A 25,431-nucleotide genomic window follows, 5' to 3' on the forward strand; every position below is an offset into this window, starting at 1 on the left:
TCATATTCAACAGGAAGGCAGACTTGGAATGACTGGTGGTTCATACACTAATGTGGCCACGGGTAGAAGTAGCATTGAAGGTGATGAGAATGAATGCTGTATGAGCTGACTTGCATAAGACCATCAGACCATAAGATGTAGGAGCATATATAGGATAAAACATTACATAGAATAAAAGTATTGATGGTGACGAGAATGAGGACTCTATGACTTGACTTGCAAAAGGTGCGTCTGCTGATGGCATCTCTGTGTAGGCAAGGGATATGTTGTTAATAGGCCTGTTTTTCCATTGGCACGGCTTGATAGTAGCTACATATTATACAATTTCAATATAACATCCCCTCGACTATACTCAGATCCCTGATTTATGCAGGATTCCACACAGAGCAAAAAAGGCCTGGAATTTTCCCACTGCTCACTTGCCAACTAAATCAATTCTGAAGTTGTACAGATCTGCTGGAGAGAATTTCCTGAATGAAATCGGCTTGCAAAGTACAGGATCTCTGAGTGTAAATCCAAGGAAACACTGACAGCTGATTAAAGCAACACCCCTAGGCTGAAACAGCTGTTAATGCTGTTAAACAGCTTTCTTCACAAACTTTCAAAGTATAATAAAAATAAAACTTGCTCTAAAGACGTAGACAGAAGAAAACAATAAAATAAATAAATTTATATTGCAAATGATCTGAAACTTGTTTTATACCTTCAGACTTATTCCTCTCTACAGAAATAAATGCAACCGCTGAACAAACCCTAGTTTGGAGCTGTTTCCCCAGTGTAGTTACTGGGGAAATTGCAGGTTGTCTTTGTCCCACAAATGGGTTCCAGGAATTATCCAATGTCAGATTTGCTTTGAGGAAGTTCTTGGACTTTTGTGTGGGGTAACCTGAACTTCCCAGAATAATGGGCAGAAATGGCAGCAATCCCTCCAAAGTAAAATATAAATATATTTAGTTCTGAAAAGTAATGATTAATTATAAATGAAACCAGTTTGTTGGTTACGTTCTGGAATGTGCTAATGGGCCGTTTAGCTCAGGAGTTAATTACAGTTTTCTGGATTGGTCCCATCAAGCCACTCAAATGCTAACAGATCTCATAGGCACATGCAGTAGAAACAGCCTATAAAGCACGGTTTGTGTTTTATCCTTATGCTCTGATTTCTGACAACAGATGAAATCAAAGCAAAAAGAACTATATGTCCTTGAACTTGACACTGACCTCTAAAAACATGACAAAACCAATGTCTTGCAGCTCAGTATAAATTACATTTACAGCTCCATGTGTGTTTCAAAAGTCAAACAAAGTGATATTTCCAGCCAACGGGGTGAACTGACATTCCAGGGGTAGTTGATCAAGGTTTGGGTGAGGACAAAGTCAAGGCTAAGCACAAGTTTTGAGTCTTAGCAGCAGAGGTTCCCAGGCAATCTCCTAACTAAAACAGATATCTAAGGAAATATGCTGCAGAGGGGTTTAAGAAGGAAAGGACATAGCCAGCTCCAGTACTCCTAAAAGATCTGGAAAGTGGATTCTGTTTAAAAGACATTGGGCTGAGGAAGGAATGAGGAGTCACAATATGTGAGTCTAAGAGAAAATCCTACAATAGTAATTTAAAGATTAGCCTTTAGATAGAAGGAAATGGCATCAGTAAAAGCATTCATGAAGCTATTCTGCTGCAGGAATCTGAAGGCAGTTTTGATGGTTATGAGAAATGTTAATGGTCATCTGATTCAGAAGGGATTTTTGTTATGAGAGCACCACCGCATAAACAAACTTATCGACAACATAGCCTTTCCCTACACAAAGTTGCACCTTTTGTGTAAGTCAGCTCGTATAGCTCTCATTTTTGTCAATATCAATGCTACCTCCACTGAGGCCTGCCAGTCAGGGTTGACTATGGATGATGCGATCTAGCTGTCTAGATAGCAAGCCTAGGCAGGCAGTATAATATGGAGAGCAAGCTGTCGCCCATGTAGCAAGCTCCCCTTCTCCAGGCATCTGATGAGCCCAAAGCAACAGCAGAGACCAATACAGTTTGGTACCAGCAGAGTCGCAGGAGTTGCCAGTTGGTGTTGAACTCAACGTAGGACTGCCTTAGGGACTCCTTTTTCCCTCAAGCCTTCCCCATGAGGGGATATAGCCGCAAGGCAGGGGAGGTTTGAGATCACAGTTTTCCTTCTCCAAGATGAGCTGTCAACCATGGCTGATGATCCCCATTTGCCCGAATCAACTGGTTTTAAGGCACCAGTAACCCACCTTTGTCCCTTCTCCTATCAATAGAAACAATTCTGCTGGGCTTAGTAGCAAAGCCACACGTGAAAGCCAGATGGTGGACTTGGCCGCCAGAGGCTATTTGAGGCACACACCACTGGGAGCATGTCCTCATTACCACCCACTGCTATAACAATCTTCAGGAACCTCATATGAACCACCAGTTGTTCCAAGTCTGCCTTCCTGCTAAATGTGAGAGACCCGAGGTTATGCCTTTTTCCATTAAAGAAACATATAAAAATAAAGCTCTCTGTTTGCCCTGAGATGCAGCCACTTTGGAAGACTTACAACAAAGGGGAAAATAAGCAAACAGTTTGTATGCGTGTAAAATTTATGCTTACGAATCTATGCAATATGTAATAATTTCAGAGAGAGAGATTAGCTGTCTCTGCTGGAGCAAGTGGGGGAAAGGGGGGAGTGACAGCTTTGGGGTTCTAGCATTTTCTCTCATTCACTGCTTGGGTTTTTTCTCCCCTCTGTTTCGAGGATGTCTGCGGAGAGTAAGAATTCCAGGTTGTACATTGTATACGTTCTCTGATATTAAATGGAACCATTGAACCATTTTATTTGTCACATGCACATTGAAATGTTTAACCATACAGTGAAATGCGACATTATGCATTGTCGTTTGCGATATACTGGGGACAATCTGAAATTATCGCCACACTTTCATTGCCAATGCAGCATGCCTCCAACTCAGAAATCCTAACTGCATGTCTTTGGAATGCAAGAGAAAACCGGAGCTCCCAGAGGAACCCACAGAGTCATGGGGAGAACATACAAACTTATTACAGACAGTTGTAGGAGTTGAATTCCCATCAGCCGATCACTGGCACCGTGAAGGGATTGCACTGTTACGCCAACATGCCATCCTCACAGGAAAGCTGGCGGTATAAATAAGAACATGTATGCACACCCTAAAAGCACTTAAGCACAAAGAAGGCTAAAGGGTATATGAGCACACGCTCAATGGAGTGCAGTCTCGGAAACGTGAATTGCCTGTCCTGCTGATGCCTCGCCCACAAGTGCCTCGAATAATCACTCACAATTCCTCAATTTTATGGTTTTAGTACACAGCTGGTGAGAGCCTCAGAAAACCAGCAATGTTATGGATACAGGGTTTTGTTTGTCACCTGAGATATCACAAACGACTGTAAACTGATCACTTTCTCTGGTAACACAAGGATTATAGAGTCATAGAACACTACAGCACAGAAACAGGCCCTTCAGTCCATCTAGTCTGTGCCGAACCGTTAATATGCCTAGTCCCACTGACCTGTACCTGGACCACAGCCCTCCATACCCCTCACATCCACAAACGTAACCAAATTTCTCTTAAATATTGAAATCAAACCTATATCCACCGTTTGCACTGGTAGCTTGTTCCACACTCTCACCGCACTCTGAGTGAAGATGTTCCCACTTATGTTCCTCTTAAACATTTCACCATTCACCCTTAACCCATGACCTTCAGTTGTAGTCTCACCCAACCTCAGATGAAAAGGCCAACTTGCATTTATCCCCATACCCCTAAGCTCCAGGTATTAAAGTCCTAACTTATTCAACCTTTCCCTATAACTGAAGTCCTCAGGCCTTCAAACCCCGGCAACATCCCTGTAAATTTTCTCTGCACTCTTTCAATCTTATTGACATCTTTCCTGCAGGTAGATGATCAAAACTTCACACCATACTCCAAATCAGGCCTCACCAATGTCTTATACAACTTCCACATAACTTCCCAAAGCCCGTACTCAATCACGAGGAAATCTGCAGATGCTGGAATTTCAAGCAACACACATCAAAGTGGCTGGTGAACGCAGCAGGCCAGGCAGCATCTCTAGGAAGAGGTACAGTCGACGTTTGGGGCCGAGACCCTTCGTCAGGACTAACTGAAGAAGTGCTAGTAAAGGCAAATTGAATAGGAATAAGGAACCTTGGTTCTCAAGGGATATTGCAACTCTGATAAAGAAGAAGAGGGAGTTGTATGAAATGTATAGGAAACAGGGGGTAAATCAGGTGCTTGAGGGGTATAAGAAGTGCAAGAAAATACTTAAGAAAGAAATCAGGAGGGCAAAAAGAAGACATGAGGTTGCCTTGGCGGTCAAAGTGAAGGATAATCCAAAGAGCTTTTACAGGTATATTAAGAGCAAAAGGATTGTAAGGGATAAAATTGGTCCTCTTGAAGATCAGAGTGGTCGGCTTTGTGCGGAACCAAAGGAAATGGGGGAGATCTTAAACAGGTCTTTTGCGTCTGTATTTACTAAGGAAGCTGGCATGAAATCTATGGAACTGAGGGAATCAAGTAGTGAGACCATGGAAACTGTACAGATTGAAAATGAGGAGGTGCTTGCTGTCTTGAGGAAAATTAAAGTGGATAAATCCCCGGGACCTGACAGAGTGTTCCCTCAGACCTTGAAGGAGACTAGTGTTGAAATTGCGGGGGCCCTGGCAGAAATATTTAAAATGTCGCTGTCTATGGTTGAAGTGCCGGAGGATTGGAGAGTGGCTCATGTTGTTCCGTTGTTTAAAAAAGGATCGAAAAGTAATCTGGGAAATTATAGGCCGGTGAGTTTAACGTCAGTAGTAGGTAAGTTATTGGAGGGAGTACTAAGAGACAGAATCTACAAGCATTTGAATAGACTGGGACTTGTTAGGGAGAGTCAACATGGCTTTGTGCATGGTAGGTCATGTTTGACCAATCTGTTGGAGTTTTTCGAGGAGGTTACCAGGAAAGTGGATGAAGAGAAGACAGTGGACATTGTCTACATGGACTTCAGTAAGGCCTTTGACAAGGTCCCGCATGGGAGGTTAGTTAGGAAAATTCAGTCGCTAGGTATACATGGAGAGGTGGTAAATTGGATTAGACATTGGCTCGATGGAAGAAGCCAGAGAGTGGTGGTAGAGGATTGCTTCTCTGAGTGGAGGCCTGTGACTAGTGGTGTGCCACAGGGATCAGTGCTGGGTCCATTGTTATTTGTCATCTACATCAACGATCTGGATGATAATGTGGTAAATTGGATCAGCAAGTTTGCTGATGATACAAAGATTGGAGGTGTAGTAGACAGTGAGGAAGGTTTTCAGAGCCTGCAGAGGGACTTGGACCAGATGGAAAAATGGGCTGAAAAATGGCAGATGGAGTTTAATACTGACAAGTGTGAGGTATTGCACGTTGGAAGGACAAACCAACGTAGAACATACAGGGTTAATGGTAAGGCACTGAGGAGTGCAGTGGAACAGTGGGATCTGGGAATACAGATACAAAATTCCCTAAAAGTGTCACACAGGTAGATAGGGTCGTAAAGAGAGCTTTTGGTACATTGGCCTTTATTAATCAAAGTATTGAGTATAAGAGCTGGAATGTTATGATGAGGTTGTATAAGGCATTGGTGAGGCCGAATCTGGAGTATTGTGTTCAGTTTTGGTCACCAAATTACAGGAAGGATATAAATAAGGTTGAAAGAGTGCAGAGAAGGTTTACAAGGATGTTGCCGGGACTAAGAAACTCAGTTACAGAGAAAGGTTGAATAGGTTAGGACTTAATTCCCTGGAGCGTAGAAGAATGAGGTGAGATTTGATAGGGGTATATAAAATTATGATGGGTATAGATAGAGTGAATGCAAGCAGGCTTTTTCCACTGAGGCAAGGGGAGAAAAAAACTAGAGGACATGGGTTAAGGGTGAGGGGGGAAAAGTTTAAAGGGAACATTAGAGGGGGCTTCTTCACACAGAGAGTGGTGGGAGTATGGAATGAGCTGCCAGACGAGGTGGTAAATGCGGGTTCTTTTTTAACATTTAAGAATAAATTGGACAGATACATGGATGGGAGGTGTATGGAGGGATATGGTCCGTGTGCAGGTCAGTGGGACTAGGCAGAAAATGGTTCGGCACAGCCAAGAAGGGCCAAAGGGCCTGTTTTTGTGCTGTAGTTTCTATGGTTCTATGGTTCTATGTACTCTTCCTAGAGATGCTGCCTGGCCTGCTGCGTTCACCATCAACTTTTATGTGTGTTGTCTGTACTCAATACTTTGATATATGATGGCCAATGTGCCAAAAGCTTTCTTTACAACCTTACCTACCTGTGACACCACTCTCAAGGAATTATACTTCTGTATACACTGATCTCTCTGTTCTACTGCACTCCTCAATGCCCTGCTACTCACAGTGTAAGTCCTACAGAGCTCTGTCCTCCCAAAGTGCAACACTTCACACTTGTCTGCATTAAATTCCATCTGCTATTTTTCAGTGCATTTCCCAGCTGGTCCATATCCTGCTGCAAATTATGATAATTTTCCTTCCTGTCCACTAGGCCCCCAATCTTGGTGTCATCTGCAAATTTACTGATCCAGATTGCCACATCTACCTTCATCTTGAATGCTAGGCGACTGAACCTTCTTGACCAACCTCCCATGAGGGACTCTGTTCAAAGGCCTTGGTAAAGTCCATGCCTTGCCTTTATTGACTTTTCTGGTAACTTCCTCAAAAAACTCTATAAGATTGGTTAGACACGACCTACAATGCACAAAGCCATCCTTGTGCTCTTAATCAGTCCCCATCTATCCAAGTACTTATATTTCCGCTCCCTTAAAATAGTTTCCAATAACTTAGCCACTACGAATGTCAGGCTCACTGGTTTATAATTTCCTGGCTTATTCATAGAGCCTTTTTTAAGCAATAGGACAACATTAGCCATCCTCTAATCCTCCAGCACCTCTCTCGTGACTAAAGACATTTTAAATATCTCAGCTAGGGCCCCTGCAATTTCTTCATTAGCCTCCTATAGGGTCCAAGGGAACATCTTGTCAGACTTTGGGCATTTGTTCCAACTAATTTGCCACAAGACAGTGAAAACCTCCTCCTTTATAATCTGTATTGGGTCCATGACCCCACTGCTGCTTTGCCTCACATCTATTGACTCTGTGTCCATTTCCTGAGTAAACACAGATGCAAAAAATACATTTAAGGTTTCTCTATCTCTTTCGGTTCCATGCATAGATTATCACTTTGATCTTCCAGAAGACCAATTTTGTCCCTTGTAATCCTTGCACTCTTAATATATCTATAGAAGCCTTATAGTTCTCCTTCTCCTTGTCTGCTAAGCCTACCTTTTGCCTTCTTTTAGTCCTCCTGATTTCCTTCATAATTGTCCTTTTGCAATTCTTATACTCTTCAAGTACCTCATTTGCTCCTGCCGGCCTATACCCGCTCTGCACCTCCTTCCTTTTCTTAACCATGGCCTAAATATCTCTTGAAAGCCAAGGTGCCCTATTATCCTTGCCTTTTCTTCTGACAGGAACATACAAACTCTGTACTCTCAAAATTTCACTTCTGAACGCCTCCCATTTACCAAGTGCACCTTTCCCAGAAAATAACCTGTCCCAATCCACACTTGTCAGATCCTATCTGATACCACGAAAATTGGCCTTTGTCCAATTTAGAATTTCAACCCAAGGACTAGACTCATCCCTCTTCATAATTATCTTGAAACTGATGGCATTATGATCACAAGATGCAAGGTATTCCCCGCTACAAATATCTGTCACCTGACCCGTCTCATTCCCTAATAGGAGATCTAGTACCTCTATGTACTGATTAAGGAAACCTTCTTGAATGCATTTAACAAACTCTTTCCCATCCATCCCTTTCCTGCAATGCTCCTTGCATTGAAATATACATAACTCAGATCACTAGTCCCACCTTTCAATTCCTGACTTTGTATGTAGGCTTAACACCATCTTTCTCCACAACTACTCCACTATCTTCCCTGGAGCTCTGTTTCCCATCCCCCTGCAACTCTAGTTTAAACCACCCCTTCCCCACCACCTTGTGCTGCACTAGCAAACCTTCTCACTAGGATATCAGGGAAGAGAGCCCATGATCTAAAAATCTAAAACCCTCTCTCCTGCACCATCTCCTTAGACACATGTTAAACTTGTATGATCTTTCTATTTCTGGTCTCACTAGCACACGGCACAGGTAGCAATTTTGAGATCACAACACTGGAGGTCCTGTCCTTTAGCTTAGCACCTAACTCCTTGAACTCACTTTGCAGGACCTCATCACCTCTCCTACTCACGTCATTGGTACTGATGTGGACCATGGGAAGAATTGTATGAATAGAAATTTTAACAGGTTAGCTACACAGTTAAATAAATGTGCAAATAACTCCACATATTTTAAAAATGTGAAGAGAACATTCAGCAGAGTGAGATTTAGAAAGGAGCTAGATAATGCAGCAGAGCAATTAAAAAATTTAATAGAAACAGGAGTAGGCCCTTTAACCTCCCTCAAGTCTCTCACTGCTCATTTTTCTTCAATTACCCAATTCAGGTCAGGGCTTTGTGCTCTAGCTCTCAGCAGGTTCACGTATGCCAAACAGGTTGAAGGGTAGAGGATAATTAAGAGTGGTCCACTGGTCCTCCAGGTTCGGGGTTCAGCTCAGAGCTAACAACCCTGAGTGGTAAAACAAAATTGTTACGGAAAGAGAAATGAAGACTCCTTCTACATCTGAGTGTGATGGTATTACTGAGTTTTCACCTGGGGCTTACATGACTGACAGTAGTGAAAACCGAGACGAAGCTACTGGCACAATGAAAGAGGCTCTGAGCACCAATGGAGGGACTTCATTGCTGCCCTAAATGCTAGCTGTGTAACAGGCAAAAGACAAGACAATTCCAAAAGAAAATCTGTGTAATTTTACTTACCCCTGCTATATGAAGTAATACTCCTCCATGTTGCCTTTCCTTATTGGTAAATAGATCACTTGGAAATTCATGGATAGCTGTAAATAGAACAACAGGCGTCAAAGAATGTAAAGCATCCTCAGAAATGCTTTTCAAGATATGAAAGAACTATAGGAGATTGCACAAATATTCTAAGGAACATCACAAAAACAGGACCAATGTTATCACAAGATGTATTTCTGAAATAAACGGGCTGAAGATGAACCATTAACATCTGCTTGGAACAAGCTTCAGTAAATCAAAGCACTAACCTTTATAAAAGACATACTAGACTTCTGTTGGTTTTTAGAGAAGCTCTCTGTCTATCTGCACTAGGGCTGAGTGCCTTGACTGGAAACACACTCATTTTTGATAAAGCAAACTATGTTTCAAATATGCAGTTCGTATTTATATGCACTCCAAACCGACGGTCTACAGTTGTGAATGGTAATTGATGCCACATAAGAGTTTCCACTTGTTCTGGGAGTTGGAAATCTGCTGGACAGTTTGAGCACTTGCATTCAGTTTGCAAAATTAAGCAACACTGGCACAGAGGAGACTTACTCTCTGGTGCAATGATAATAAATTGGAGATTACATTCAATGTCACCAAGGTCAAAGTTGAGTTTACTGTCATATGCCTGATTACACAGGGGCAATGAAAATCTTGCTTGCAGCAGCGTCACAGGAGCATAGCATCAGATTTGCAACAGTTACGATAAAAACATAAATTAAACAAGTTCTTTAACTTGCAGAATCAAATGAATCTGCAAAATCATATTGTGAAGACTAATGTGTACTGCATCTTTGAAAGGATTAAAAGGAATACAAGGACAACTTGGAGGTAACCAAGTTGGTAAAATAAAATAATCAAATCAACTGCTAGACTTTTGGAGATAGAAGAGCAAGGAAACAACTGAAAAAATTAGGTCAGAACTTTAAATGCAAGAGTACATGAGGCATCCCAGCAATCCCTATGGCTAGACACCAATTTGAATACAGCTATTTGTATTATCCAGGATGAATAATTCTTGTCTAATTCTGGCTGAAAACACATCTATGCAGTCAGGATGTCTTCCCTGAATGACTGTCCAGTTAAATTTTGATGAGTTTGCCTTTGTTGATGTTGCTTTACAAATTGCGATTTTGCAAGGAAGATAGAACTCTCTCCTCTTGTTGCCAAGGCTTGATCAACTCAAACAACTGTACATTTGGACAAGGTTAAAACAATGAAAGTGGGGTATGGACACTGTTAATTTCAACTCTACTACATAGCTGGGTGAGTGATACTGACAGTATCTTTACAACTTGATGGGAATCAAGCTGTGAGGTTACAAACCCCAAACCAGGCCTCTTGATCAATATTTCAGAGGGCAGATTTCATGTAATATGACTTTCATCTGCTTGTATTCTGTGTGAACATAATCAGTGAAATTCCAAGCTGATTACTTGACATGATACTATTTTAATCTGGCATGCAGTAGAGTCAAGTGGCAAACAATCTGTATTATTTCTCCTCTTTCTAAACTAGAACCACCGAGGTAATTGTTGTGACCATTTACTGATTTGATTGTGATTACCCAACTGTTATGTTTGTTCTTAATAAAGACAAACTGTGGGTAAAATGCAAGCACATATCTATTGACAGTTAATGGCTTCCAGCTGAACACGATCCTCTACGAACAGTTCATGGCTTCAGCTCGACCTGAACACGTGCAACCTGCTCCCCAATGTCACTTCTGGTTCCGGGTGAACTGCCCGCATTGCACATTGGGAACTGAAGTTATTTATTATGTACACACATAATAACACACTGACCAGGCATGAGTTGAGACTTGCCAACATAAATCCATCAATTTTTAAAATGACAAAGAAGCTATCTGTGTTGTGAATAAGGTGATAAGATATAGGAGCAGAATTAGGCCATTTGGCCCATCGAGTCTGCACCACCATTTCATCATGGTTGATCCATTTCCCTCTCATCCCCAATCTCCTGCCTTCTCCCCGTATTCCTTCATGCCCTGACCAATCACGAATCTATCAACCTCTGCCTTAACTTGGCCTCCACAGCTGCCTGTGGCAAAGAATTCCACAGATTCATCACTCTCTGGCTAAAGAAATTCCTCCTCATCTTTGTTTTAAAAAGAACGCCCCTCTATTCTCAGGCTGGGTCTTCTGGTCTTAGACTTTCCCACCATAGAAAACATCCTCTCCACGTCCACTCTAACATGGCCTTTCACCATTTGATAGGTTTTAATGAGGTCACCCCATCATTCTTCTGAATTCCAATGAATACAGGCCCCAAGCCATCAAACACTGCTCATACGACAAGCCATTCAATCCTGGAATCATTTTGTGAACCTCCTTTGAATCCCCTCCAGCTTCAGCATATCCTTTCTAAGAAAAGGGGCCCAAAACTGTTCACACCATTCCAAGCAAGGCCTCACCAGTCCTTTATAAAGTCTCAACATTGCATCCTTGTTTTTATATTCTCGTCCTCCCTAAATGAATACTAACATCACATTTGCCTTCCTCACCACCACCTTAACCTGCAAATTAACCTTTAGGGGTCCTGCACAAGGACTACCAAATGCACTTGTGCCTCAGTTTTTAAAATTTTCTCTCCATTTAGAAAATAGTCTACCCTTTCACTTATTCTACCAAAGTGCATGAAAAACACTTCCCAACATTGTATTCCTCTGCCACTTCATTCTCCTAACCTGTCTGTCCTTCTGTAGCCTCTCTACCTGCTCAAAACTACCTGCTCCTCCACCAATCTTCATATCATCTGCAAATTTTGCAACAAAGTCATCAACTCCATCATTCAAATCAAATCGATCCCAACACAGACCCCCGTGGAACACCACTATTCACTGGCAACCAACCAGAAAAGGTTCCCTTTATTCTCACTCTTTGCCTCCTGCCAATCAGTCACGGTTTTATCCATGCTAGAAGTTTTCCTGTAATACCATGGGCTCATAACTTGTTAAGCAGCCTCATGTGTGGCACCTTGTCAAAGACCTTCTGAAAATCCAAGTACACAACATCAAGCGATTCTCCTTTCTCTATCTTGATTGTTATTTCTTCAAAGAATTCCAACAGATTTGTTGGGCAAAATTTTCCCTTGAGGAAACCATGCTGACTATGGCCTATTTTATCATGTGCTTCCAAGTACCCGGACAGCTCATCCTTAATAATTGACTCCAACATCTTCCCAACCACAGAGGTCTGACTAACTGGCCTATAGTTTCCTTTCTTCTACCTCTCTCCCTTCTTGAAGAATGGGTTGACATTTGTAATTTTCCACTCGTCCAGAACCATACCAGAATCTAGTGATTCTTGAAAGATCATTGCTAATGCCTCCACAATCTCTTTAGCCACCTCCTGCAGAACCCTGGGGTGTAGACCATCTGGCCCAGGTGATTTATCCACCTTCAGACCTTTCAGTTTCTCAAGAATCTTCTTTCTAGTAATGGTAACTTTACATACCCAGAACCCCTGACCCCTGGAACTTCCACCACACTGCTAGTGTCTTCCACAGTGAAGACTGATGCAAAATACTTATACAGTTCATCCGCCATTTCCATTACTACCTCTCCAGCATTGTTTTCCAGCGGTCCGATAACCACTCTCACCTCTTTTTTACACTTTATCTATCTGATGAAACTTTTGGTATCCTCTTTAATATTAATATTATTAATATCCCAACCTAGGGATCACACCTTGCAGCCACTGTTCCATTTGAGTTGTGCAGGTGTGTAGTTGCGCCGTAACTGAAATGCTCCCATGCACATAGCCTTCCTTGCCATTCAGCTGGAATTTTCTTTTCTATAATGTTTTATTAAAGTGCTGTGCAGTCTTCAGGCCATGAAACAATTTCCAGCTCAGAGCAATGGTTGGTCTGCGCAGGTTTAACAAAAACACAGGGAACATTGCTTACTGCTCAGTAATACATGGTACAGAGGTTACAGATTGAGCCATTGGAAGAACATTTGTTTCTAAAATGACTTTAAGAATTTGCCTAATTTTAGAAAAAGCTTCCATTCATTAATCTATGACAGATACACAGTCGCTGTTCCTTCATTTTAAGATCATAGTGTTCCGAATTTGCTGACAAAGGAAACAACATTTGCAACTAGAACAGGAAAAGCTGGCAATATTTTGCAGGTCAGACTGCACCTGAAGAGAATGAAACAGAGGGAATATTTCAGGTTGATAACCGTTCATTGGCAAAGCATTCTAAAGAAAGGAATCAAGCTGAAACTTTAAATATGCTTTGTCACAGATATTGCCTGACCTGCTGAGTTTTCCAGCAATTTTTTCAATCATTTCACATATTCAGCATTGCTGGTATTTTGTTGTTTGAAATATTTTTTTTTTACAAACAGTTCCAATTCCTTTGTTGAAAATTCACAACACAGTAGAATAATCACTAGACATCTGAAAGCTTTGAACACAGTTGTTAATCTGTGAAAATCTCTGGGTCTTAAATTCATACTATTACTTAAAAGATAAAAACACGACTGGAGCTGCTAAAATAAATGGTTTAAATAAATTTACAGTGATTAAAGCCATTTTGTTGGTCAGTATTGTCTATTGGGAAAAAAAATCATATAAAACTTTACCACTGACAGTTTATATCTTGGCTGCGCTACTTTTGGCTGCATTATAACAGCTTGATAGGCATAAACACAGGAGATTGTGCAGATGCTAGAAATCCTGAGCAACACACACACAATGCTGGAGGAACTCAGCAGGTCAGGCAGCATCTAGGAGCCTCCATATTCAACATACCATTCTCCGCAACTTCCACTATCTTCAAAGGGACCCTACTATCAAACGTACCTATACCTCTCGCCTTCCCACTTTCTGTTTTCCACAAGAATCCTCCATGATTCCCTTGTCTGCTCATCCCTCCACCCTAATCTCCCTCCTGCTACTTATCACTGCAAGAGGCAGAAGTGCTATACCTGCCCATTCACCTCCTCCATCACCTCCATTCATTGCCCATCAGTCTTTCCAGGTGAGGTAACACTTCACTGCACATCTATGGAGTTCTCTACTGTATCTGGCACTCCCCACGCTGCCTTCTCTACAACGTGAGACCCAATGTAAAATGGGCACGGGTTTGTCGAGCACCTTTGCTCCATCCTCAAAAAGCAAGCTTTTCCAGTGGTCATTCATTTCAGTTCCAATCCTCATTCCCATTCCGACATGTCAGTCCTGTTACACCATGATGAAGCCACTCTCAGGTTGGAGGAGCAACAGCTTATATTACAGCTAGGAACCATTCAACCTGATGGCATAAACATCAACTTCTCCAACATCCAGTAAATTTTCCTCCTCCTCCTTCTGCATTTCCCCCTTACCTATTCTTCTCACCTGCTTATCACCTTCCCCAGTGCCACTCCTTTCTGTCTTCCTCCCATGGTCCACTCCACTCTCCTATCAGATTCCTGCTCCTTAGCCCTTTACCTTTTCCACCTATCACCTCCCAGCTTCTTACTTCAAAGCCCGCCCCCAACCACCTGGCTTCACCTATCATCTTTGAGTTTGTACTCCTTCCCCTCCCCCCCCTTCTTATTCTAGTATCTTCCACCTTCCTTTCCATTCCTGATCAAAGGACTCAGCCAGAAACATTAACTGTTTATTCCCTTCCATAGATGAGTTCCTCCAGCATTTTGTGTGTGTTGCTTCATAGCCATCATGTTTTATCTTTCTTTCACTCACTGGATCAATACATTGCTGACAAGGCCAGCATATAATATCCATCCATAATTACTCCTGGATGTTTGCGGTGTTCATATGGTAGTCATAGAACATAGAAATATTACAGGCCCTTCGGCCCACAATATTGTGCTGACCATGTAAGCGACTGTAAAAACTGCCGAGTATTTCCCTACCGCACAGCCCTCTATTTTCCTAAGCTCCATGTACCTATCTCAAAGTCTCTTAAAATACCCTATTGTATCTGCCTCTACCATCATCACTAGCAGTGCATTCCATGCACCCACCACTCTCTGAGTGAAAAACTTACCCCTGACATCCCCTCTCTACCTACTTCCAAGCACCTTAAAACTATGCCCCCTCATGTTAGTCATTACAGCCCCGAGAAAAAGCCTCTGGTTATCCACATGATCAATGCCTCTCATCATCTTATACATCCCCATCACATCACCTCTCATCCTCTGTTGCTCCAAGGAGAAAAGGCAAAGTTCCCTCAACCTAGTCTCATAAGGCACGCTCTCCAGTCCAGGCAACGTCCTTGTAAATCTCCTCTGCACCCTCTCTGTGGTATCTACAGTATAGTATCTATAGTATCCTGTAGTGAGGTGACCAGGACTGAACACAGTACTCCAAGCAATCCACACAAAATGCTGGAGGAACTCAGCAGGCCAGGCAGCATCTATGGAAAAATGTACAGTCGACATTTCAGGACGAAACCCTTCAGCAGGACTGGAGAGAAAAGGCTGAGGAGCAGATTTGAAAGGTGGGGGGGAGGGGAGAGTGAAATGCAAGGCGATAGGTGAAACTTGGAGGGGGAGAGATGAAGCAAGGAGCTAGGAAGTTGATTGGTGAAGGAGATACAAGGCCATGGAAGATAGAAGAAAGGTGGGGGGGGGGATGGGGAGAGAAGCACTAGAGAGAGGCGATGGGTGGGCAAGGAGATAACATGAGAGAGGGACAAGGGGTTGGGAAATGGTGAAGTGGGGGAGTGGAGGCATTACTGGAAGTTTGAGAAATCAATTTTTATGCCCTCAGGTTGGAAGCTACCCAAATGGAATATAAGGTGCTGTTCCTCCAACTTAAGTAGTCCGTTGGTTTATGATAGACTTTGGAGGATAAGCTGTCTCTGGTGAAGCAGACGTTTTTATGCCAGCCAGCTAGTTTCATGTCTACTATTATTGACACTGACCTTATAATCCAAATTTATTCAACACAAGAAGTAAATTCTCCATCTACAGCACAAGCAAAATGCTGGAGGAACTCAGCAGGTCAAGTAGCATCTATGAAAGGGAATAAACATTCAAAATTTCCTCCTAATGAAGTGTCAGCCTGAAACATAAATATTTATTCTACTCTGTAGATGCTGCCTGACCTGCTGAATTCCATCTGGATCTGTGAATTGAATTGAATTGACTTTCTTTCTTACATCCTTCACATACATGAGGAGTAAAAATCTTTACGTTATGTCTCCAACTAAATGTGCAATGTGCAATCATAAAACTTATAATAATTTATAATAAATAGAACAGTCAATATAATACAGAGTACACTTAAGTTTAGCGTGAAATCATCAGTCTGATGGCCTGGTGGAAGTAACTGTCCCAGAGCCTGTTGGTCCTGGCTTTTATGCTGCGGTACCACTTCCCAGATGGTAGCAGTTGGAATAGATTGTGGTTGGGGTGGCTCGGGTCCCCAACGATTCTACAGGCCCTTTTAACACACCTGTCCTTGTAACTGTCCTCTTCACAACTACAGATGCGCTGGGCTGTCCGCACCACTCTCTGCAGAATCCTGAGATTAAGGGAAGTACAGTTCACCTACCAGACAGTGATGCAACCAGTCAGGATGCTCTCATCATGCCCCTGTAGATTTCCAGCATTGCAGAATCTCTTGTGTTAATAACTTTCCACCTCTGTGGCGGCATATGAACTCATCCAAACCAATTAATAAGCTTCAAGACTTTGGCCTCAATAATTCATTGTGCAATTGGATCCTCGATATCCTCACTTGCAGACCCCAGTCAGTTCAGATCGGCGACAATATCTCTTCCACAGTCTCCATCGCACAGATGCACTACAAGGCTGTGTGCTTAGCTCCCTTCTCTACTTGTTTTACACTTATGGCTGTTTGGCTAAGCACAGCTCCAATGCGATTTTCAAGTTTGCGGATGATACCATTATCATAAACTGAAACAAAAGTGGTGATGAATCAGCATATAGGAGGGAGATTGAAATTCTGGCTGTGTGGTACATTAACAACAACCTCTTACTCAATGTCAGCAAGAGCTGATAATTGTCTTCAGGAGGAGGGAAAAAGAGGTCCAAAAGCCAGTCCTCATCAGAGGATGAGAGGTGGAGAGGGTCAGTGACTTTAAATTCCTTGGTGTTATCATTTCAGAGGACCTGTCCTGGGCCCAGCATGTAAGTGCCATTACGAAGAAAGTATGGCAGCACCTCTATTTCCTTAGTAGTTTGCGAAGATTCAGTGTGACACTTAAACTTCTATAGATGTGTGGTGGACAATATATTGACTGGCTGCATTACAGCCTGGTATGGAAACACCAATGCCCTTGAATGGAAACTCCAACAAAACGTAGTAGATATAGCACAGTCCATCACAGATAAAGACCCCCCTCCCACTATTGAGCACATCTACATGGAGCATTGTTGCAGGAAAGCAGCATCCAACATCAGGGACTCCCACCACTCAGCTCATGCTCTTGTCTCACCACTGCTATCAGGAAGAAGGCATAGGAGCCTCAGGATTCAGGAACAGTTATTAGCCCTCAACCATCAGGCTCTTGAACCAAAGGAAATAACTTCACTCAACTTCACTTGCCTCATCACTAAAATGTTCCCAAAACCTATGAATTCACTATCAAGGACTCCTCATCTTATGCTCTTGATATTTGTTGCTTGTTTATTTATTCCTATTATTTCTTTATTTTTGTACTTGCTCAGTTTGTTGTCTTTTGCACCCTGGTTGAATGCCCAGTTGGTGTCGCCTTTCATTGATTCTATTATGGTTATTATTCTATTGTGAATTTATGGAGTATGCCTGCAAAAATGAATCTCAGGTTTGCATATGTGGCATATATGTACTTTGATCTTTCCCTCAATGATCCCTGTGGGTCTTGGTAGACTTATTGTGCCATGTGACATTAAATAGAACATAGAACAGTACAGGCCCTTCAACCTATAATGTTGTGCCTCCTCTCAGTCTAATCTAATCCTTCCCTCCCATATGGCTCTCCATTTTTCTTTCATCCATTTGCCTATCTAAGAGACTTTTAAATGTCCCTCATGGAAAAGCCTCTACCGCCAGCTCTTGCAGCACATTCCACACAGCCACCACTGTGTTAAAACAAAATCTAGCTCTGACATCACCTTCTGTGATTGTCTTGAATCACATTACAATTACGCCCATCTTTACTATTGCCCTGGATAGGGATGGAATGCAAAGAAAACTGATATTTAGTGTCTTTCTATTTTGTTTTTACAACTGTCTGACAAGAGAAAGTATGCAGTTATCATTTGTGGTAAGATCATCATAATTTTCTTCAACTTAGTGGTCTATTAAAGTAGAACTACTGATCCTATCATAGACAAGAGAAAATCTGGAGATGCTGAAAATCCAAGCAACACACACCAGATACTGGAGGAGCTCAGCAGGCCAGGTAGCATCTACGGAAAAGAATATAGTTGACGGTTCGGCCGAGACTCTTCAGCATGACTGGAGAAAAAAGATGAGGGGTAGAATTAAAAGATGGGGGGAGGGGAGGGAGAAGTACAAGGTGATAGGTGATACCGGGAGGGGAGAGGGATGAAGTAAATATCTGGAAGTTGATTGGCGAAAGAGATACAGAGCTGGAGAAGGGGGAGTCTAATAGGAGAGAACTGAAGGCTATGGAAGAAAGAGAAGTGGGGAGGAGCACTAGAGCTAGGCTTTTTAAAGAAAAGAGGTAAGGGGAGAGAGGGAAATGGGAATGAGGAATGGTGAGGGGGGGCATTACCGGAAGTTCGAGAAATCGATGTTCATGCCATTAGGTTGGAGGCTACCCAGACGGAATATAAGGTGTTGTTCCTCCAACCTAAGTGTGGTTTCATCATGACAGTGGAGGAGGCCATGGATAGACATAGCAGAATGGGAATGGAAAGTGGAATTAAGATGGGTGGCCACTGGGAGATCCTGCTTTTTCTGGCAGACAGAGCATAGGTGCTCAGAGAAGTGGTCTCCCAGTCTATGTCGAGTCTCACCGATATACAAATGACTGTACCAGCAATACCAGACACAATATATGACCTCAACAGATTCAGAGGTGAAGTGTCGCTTCACCTGAAAGGACTGTTCGGGGCCCTAAGTGGTAGTGAGGGAGGAGGTGTAGGGGCAGTGTTGATGGTAGAGGAAGGGAAGCCCCTTTCTTTGAAGAAAGAGGACATATCCTTTGTTCTGGAATGAAAAGCCTAATCCTGAGAGCAGATGCGGTGGAGACGGAGGAATTGAGAGAAGGGGGATGGCATTTTTTCAAGTAACGGGGGAAGAGGTACAGTCCAGGTAGCTGTGAGAGTCCGTGGGTTTTTAATAGACATCAGCAGATAAGCTGTCTCCAGAGACAGAAACAGAGAGATTGAGAAAGGGGAGGAGGGTGTCGGAAATGGACCGGGTAAATTTGAGGGTAGGGTGGATGTTGGAAGCAAAGTGGATGAAGTCATGGGTGCAGGAAGCAGCAGCAATACAGTCATTGATGTAGCATAGGGGAAGTGCAGGATGGCCTCCAGGGTAGGCTAGGAACATAGACCGTGCCACGTAGTTGCCAAATAGGCAGGTATTGCTGGCACCCATATCAGTGCCCATGGCTCCACCTTTTGTTTGAAGGAAGTGGGAGTAGCCAAAGGAGAAATTATTAAGCGTGAGGACAAGTTCTGCTAGGTGGAGCAGAGTGGAGGTGGAGTGGTTGGATCTGGTGTCCAGAAAGAAACAAAGAGCTTTGAGTCCTTCCTGGTGGGTGTTGGAAGTGTATAGAGATTGGACATCCATAGTAAAAATGAGATGATGGGGGCCAGAAAACTTGAAATCATGTACAGTATCTGAAATACATCTTATGGGAAAATTTGTCTGATGATGAACTTCAATAAAAAAAAAATTACAAAAAAAAGAAAAGATTATTTCAATTGACTGATCCTATTGAGTTTAACAAAATTTCTTCAGATTTTCAGACATGACCATAACTTTAATGTAATTACAGAAGGAACTCAGAATATAATCTGGGGGAAAATATATCAAGTATGTTCTTTTGTTTCCATTCTGCCCAGAAACACCATTGGAATGAAATCAAGCGTTCACTGAAGTGCATGATACTCTTTTTGTATTTCAGAATCGATCACAGAGAAAGCTCTGAAATTGAGCAGAATATTGCAGTGATAGTTCTAATTGATGATTATTCAAACAGCAAGTCAGCTGGATCAACAGACAAAAAAGGAGTTTAATTTATGAGGCAAACCTAATATTTTCGTTGTACTCATCACATTCTGCAACGGACAAAAATAGGCCAATGAATCCTACAGGGAGACCGCAGACTGCTAGTTCTACTTACAAGCATGAACAGCAATAATTTGGATTAGAACCACTTCTCATGCAATAACCGCCATTTATTTATCAGTGAAAACAATAAAGGTAAGCGTTTTCTACTGCTACAACACTTTTTTTCAGTGCTCTCTGTTGTCTTGTAACTGACTCAGGGATATCGAACTTCTCAACATTTAAAATGAAGAAAATAAGAACTGAATTACTTTGATCAGAAAAGATAAACAAGCAATCAGAAGGCATTGTGAGTAGGGTCCAGAAAGAATCAAAAGCATGCAGGCACAGCACTTTGAGAGATGATATGTAAAGTCAAAATTAACTGAAAAATGTAGATTTAAATTTTCCAGAAGGGATCATAATGGCACTTCACACAACAAAGCTGGGGTTTTCGGAGTAAAATTTTATGTTATTGTCAGTGTTACATAGCGCATGTCTGATTTTCTGATAACTGAACAGATTTTTTTCTGATTTATTGAGAAGAAAAGCTATGAAAGAATCAATCATTTTTCACTTGTCATCCAAATTTTTTCTCCCCAATTCAAGTAGGAGCTCAGTTTTGAAAGGTACCATTGAACCTATTTCCTCCTGTAATAAACTAGATTAGATAAAGCACCTAAAGATAAAGGACCCCAAAGGAGTCAGTGGTCAAAAATTCACCCTGCAGTTTGAGAGAGAGAAGATAAAGTTAGATGTATCAATATTACAGTGGAGTAAAGGGAATTACAGAGGCATGAGAGGGGAGCTGGCCAAAGTTAATTGGAAGGAGATACAGTACTAGCAGCGATGACGGAGGCAGGAGTTTCTGGGAGCAATTCAGAAAGCGCAGGATAGGTATATCCTAAAGATGAAGAAGTATTCCAAAGAAGGACGAATCAACCCTGGCTGACAAGGAAGTCAAAGACAGCATAAAAGAAAAAGAGAGAGCATATAATACTGTAGAAGTTAGAGAATTGGGAAGCTTTTAAAAGCCAACAGAAGGCAATGGAAAACCATAAAGAGAAAAAATGAAATTCGAAGATAAGCTAGTCAATAGTACAACAGAGGATACCAAAAGTTATTTCAGATACTTAAAGAATAACAGCCGTAAGAATGGATATCTATCGACCGCTGGAAAATGAAGCTAGAGAGGTAGTAATAGAGGACTAAGAAATGGTGGACATACTTAATAAATATTTTGGGTCAGTCATCATTGTGGAAGACACTAATAGTATGCCAGAAATTCGAGAGTGCCGGGGACAGAAGTGCATGTTGTTGCTATTACCATGGAGAAGGGGCTTGGGAAGCTGAAAACCCTGAAGGGAGAGAAGTCACCTGGACCAGATGGAAAATATATGTAACCCAAGGTTCTGAAAGTGGTAGCTGAACAGAGGGTGGAGACGTAAGTAATGATCTTTCAAGAATCACTAGGTTCTGGCATGGTTCCAGAGGATAGGAAAATTACAAATGTCACTCCACTCTTTAAGAACAGAGGAAGGCAAAAGAACGGAAATTATTGGCTACTTAACCAGACTTCAGTGGTTGGGAAGATTTTGGACTCTATTATTAAGGATGAGGTTTCCAGGTACTTGGAGACAGATGATAAAATAGACCAAAGTCAGCATGGTTTCTTTAACGGAAATTCTTGCCATACAAATGTGTTGGAATTCTTCGAGGAAATCACAGACAGGATAGACAAAGGACAGTTAGTGGACGTTTCCTTACCTTCTACCATCATCAAGTCTGCAAATGATACAACAGTGTTGGTCTCATTGGCAAAAATGATGCATTGGCATACAGAAATAAGATAGAGAGGCTTGTCAAACTTTGTAAAAACAACAACCTGAGTTTCAATGTGGACAAGGCAAAAGAGATGGTTGTGATCTTCAGGAAGATGCAGGTCAGCCACTTTGGACTGCACATCAATGGCGCTACCATGGAGAGAGTGAAGACCACATAGTCTTTTGGTATGCTCATAATGGATGATCTTACCTGGACCCACAACACCTCCTCATTAGTTAAGAAGGCACAGCAGCATCTGCACCTTCTGAGGAGATTAAGGCATGCAAGGCTCCCAGCACCATTCTGGTAACTTTCTACAGGAGCACCATCATGATTGTCCTGTCTGGCTGCATCATTGTATTGTATGGATGCTGCAAGGCATTGGCCTGCATGATCCTACAGCGGTTAGTAAAAACTGCAAGAGACGACCAACGCGGTCTCCATCCTGCCATTTGTGACTTTTATCGGGAGTGTTGTAGAAGAAAGGCCTAAGCATTGTTGAGGATCCCTGCCACTCATCCCACAATCTCTTTGACCCCCTACCATCAGGAAAGAGGTGCATGAGCACCAAGACTAGGACTGGCAGACTGGGTAATAGCTTCTTTCCACAGGCTGTGAAAGAAATGAATATCCTGCCACCATTGATTCTTGCCACTCTATCAACGAGCTGTTTACTGTTTATTGCATACATTTTGAATGATATTTTATTAGGTTATTTGTGGTAATATTTAATTTTATGTGCTTTTTTTTGAATGTTTTGTGGGTGCACGGTGGTTCAGAGGAACATTGTTTCATCTTGTTGTATATATGTACAGTCAGATGACAGTAAACTTGAACTTGCTGACAGTGAGTTTAGTGCTATTGACCTGAAATGCATTTCCAGACAGTTATCTGCTCATTACCACACTGGTGTTTGCAAGAAGTTGATGTTTAACAACTGGGGTTATCTGAGGACTTGGTGTGGCTAGTAGCACACCTGCTCAGGTTAACAAATGACACTTAGATGTTCACCTGAGTCAGTAGGTTGTGGGATTCAAAATCCACAGAACTCTGAGCACATAAGCTTATTGTGATGGAAGAATTATCAAATTTTAATTAAACAGATAATCCAGTTGTGAATATTCTGTGAAAATATTCAGGGCATTCAAAGCATCAGGTATTGAAGCAGGTGTAAGATGTCATCCTTTAGGAAACAGAGCACAGGAACTATCAGTTCATTTTTTCACCTTAATTAGATTAGATCAGATTAGATTATGAGGACACGCAGTCCTCTTTTATTGTCATTCAGTAATGCATGCATTAAGAAGTGATACAATGTTCCTCCAGTGTGATATCACAGAAACACAAGACAGACCAAAACTGAAAAACTGACAAAAACCACATAAGTATAACATATAGTTACAACAGTGCAAGGAATACCATAATTTGATGAAGAACAGACCATGGGCATGGTAAAAAAAAGTCTCAAAGTCTCTCGAAAGTCCCATCATCTCACGCAGACGGGAGAAGGAAGAAAACTCTCCTTGCCATGAGCTTCCAGCGCCGCAAACTTGCCGATGCAGCATCCTGGAAGCTCCCGACCACAGTCCAAAAACCTCAAGCCTCCGACCAGCCCTCTGACACCGAGCACCGAGCACCTTCTCTGCCGAGCGCTTCGACCCCAACCCCGGCCGCCAGCAACAGGCAAAGCCGAGGATTCGCGGTCTTCCCTCCGGAGATTCTCGATCGCACAGTAGCAGCAGCAGTGAAGCGGGCATTTCAGAAGTTTCTTCAGATGTTCCTCCGTGCTTCTCAAGTCTGTCTCCATCAAATCAGAATTGTGCAAGGCATCCTACTTACATATACGATATCATTCACCGGAGAGGCCGCGCGCGCTGCGTCGTGCTGCCATCTTCTCCTCCCTCCACATACTTTAATGGAAAAGTATATATTTCCTTCACTCCATATATCCATAAAGTAATAAATGCAATGGCCCCTTTGTATATGTTATGGACAGCCGCTTTTCCCCACTGGATTCTCCTTAAATCGTATTTTCGTTATTAACTATAAAACTGCTTCCAACTGCAATTTTTTTTCCAAAGTGTTCAATCCAGAATTATTCATTAACCTTTAACATTAATTGACCAAAATAAAAGTGCAACTCCCAGTTTGTATTTAACTAATGCCAAAATTACTAAAACCATTGGAGATGTTGGATCTGCAATTGTTTGAAATACTGATTGCAGCTGGAACTCATGCATGCTTCATTAAACTAGTACAGAGAAAGCCATGTCCCCAGACTCTGGACCCCATTTAGCCGCTAACATTCTGAGAGGAATCTAAAGTACTCCAGCTGCAACTTGATTGAATTCCAAACTAACCAACATCCATTAAACAAAAGGCTTTATAAACTGTTACAAATATTTGGTGGTTAAAGAAATATTAACAAAGAAAATTAAAGAAATTGGTTTGGATTAAACTGATCAATGAGAAAATAAATGATTTGGTGCTCTAGACAAATATGTTAGGCACTTAAATAATTTTACTCCCAGTAATGTGCGTGATATTAGACCATAAGATAAGGGAGCAGAATTAGGCCATTTGGCCCATCGAGTCTGCTTCGCCATTTCATCATGGCTGATCCAATTTTCCTCTCAGCCCCAATCTTCTGCCTTCTCCCCATATCTCTTCATGCCCTGACTAATCAAGAATCTATCAACCTCTACCATAAATATACCTAAAGACTTGGCCTCCACAGCTGCCTGTGGCAACAAATTCCACATATTCACCACTCTCTGGCTAAAGATATTCCTCCTCACCTCTGTTCTAAGAGGATGCCCCTCTATTCTGAGGCTGTGTCCTCCGGTCTCAGACTCTCCCACCATAGGAAATATTAAAAATAATATTAATATTATTTTTAACAACTTTTGCAATGTGCCCAAGTGCTTGTCTATGTTAAGCCGTCAGAGACAACTTCTAGTAACATTGCAGGGAAGAGATTTATTCTTAAGCATTTACTGAAGATGAGTTGCTCTTTCTTGTGGTTGAACATCAACTGATTTCCAAAGAACTATATAATTATAGATGCTTAGCTCCTATCCATTCCTGTATGTGCCACCTTCACGTTCTCCTTTTTACCCATGAGCTTGTCCACTTGAGGGGCAATAATGTCATGATGGCAAGCAATGGGGTTGTGCCAAGAGTTCCAGCAGTGACATTCGGTATCGCTGTCTCTCTTGGAGGTACAACACCTGGAGTTGACTCAGAGTCTTTGTACTCCTATTGTATTGTCATTCTTGCCCATCCCTGCACTTGAGCAGAGGATTTGGGCAGCATCAGCTGGCATCCATCGGAAATATCCTGCTGAGGCTGTTACTGCATGAAACTATAAGATTCTAT

General features: G+C 42.0%; 1 protein-coding gene across 1 annotated transcript in view; it reads right to left on the reverse strand.

The window, feature by feature from the left end:
• Positions 1 to 25,431, reverse strand: part of LOC134353043 (sodium/potassium/calcium exchanger 4-like) — a 349,369-nt gene that overhangs the window by 138,978 nt on the left and 184,960 nt on the right. The window contains exon 3 of the mRNA XM_063060914.1: positions 8,969 to 9,045. Within this exon, the coding sequence (XP_062916984.1) occupies positions 8,969 to 9,045 (77 nt within the window). The remainder of the gene's footprint in view (positions 1 to 8,968; positions 9,046 to 25,431) is intronic.

This window comes from Mobula hypostoma, chromosome 1 (genome assembly GCF_963921235.1).
Source record: "Mobula hypostoma chromosome 1, sMobHyp1.1, whole genome shotgun sequence".
In the NCBI taxonomy this organism is placed as follows: Eukaryota; Metazoa; Chordata; class Chondrichthyes; order Myliobatiformes; family Myliobatidae; genus Mobula; species Mobula hypostoma.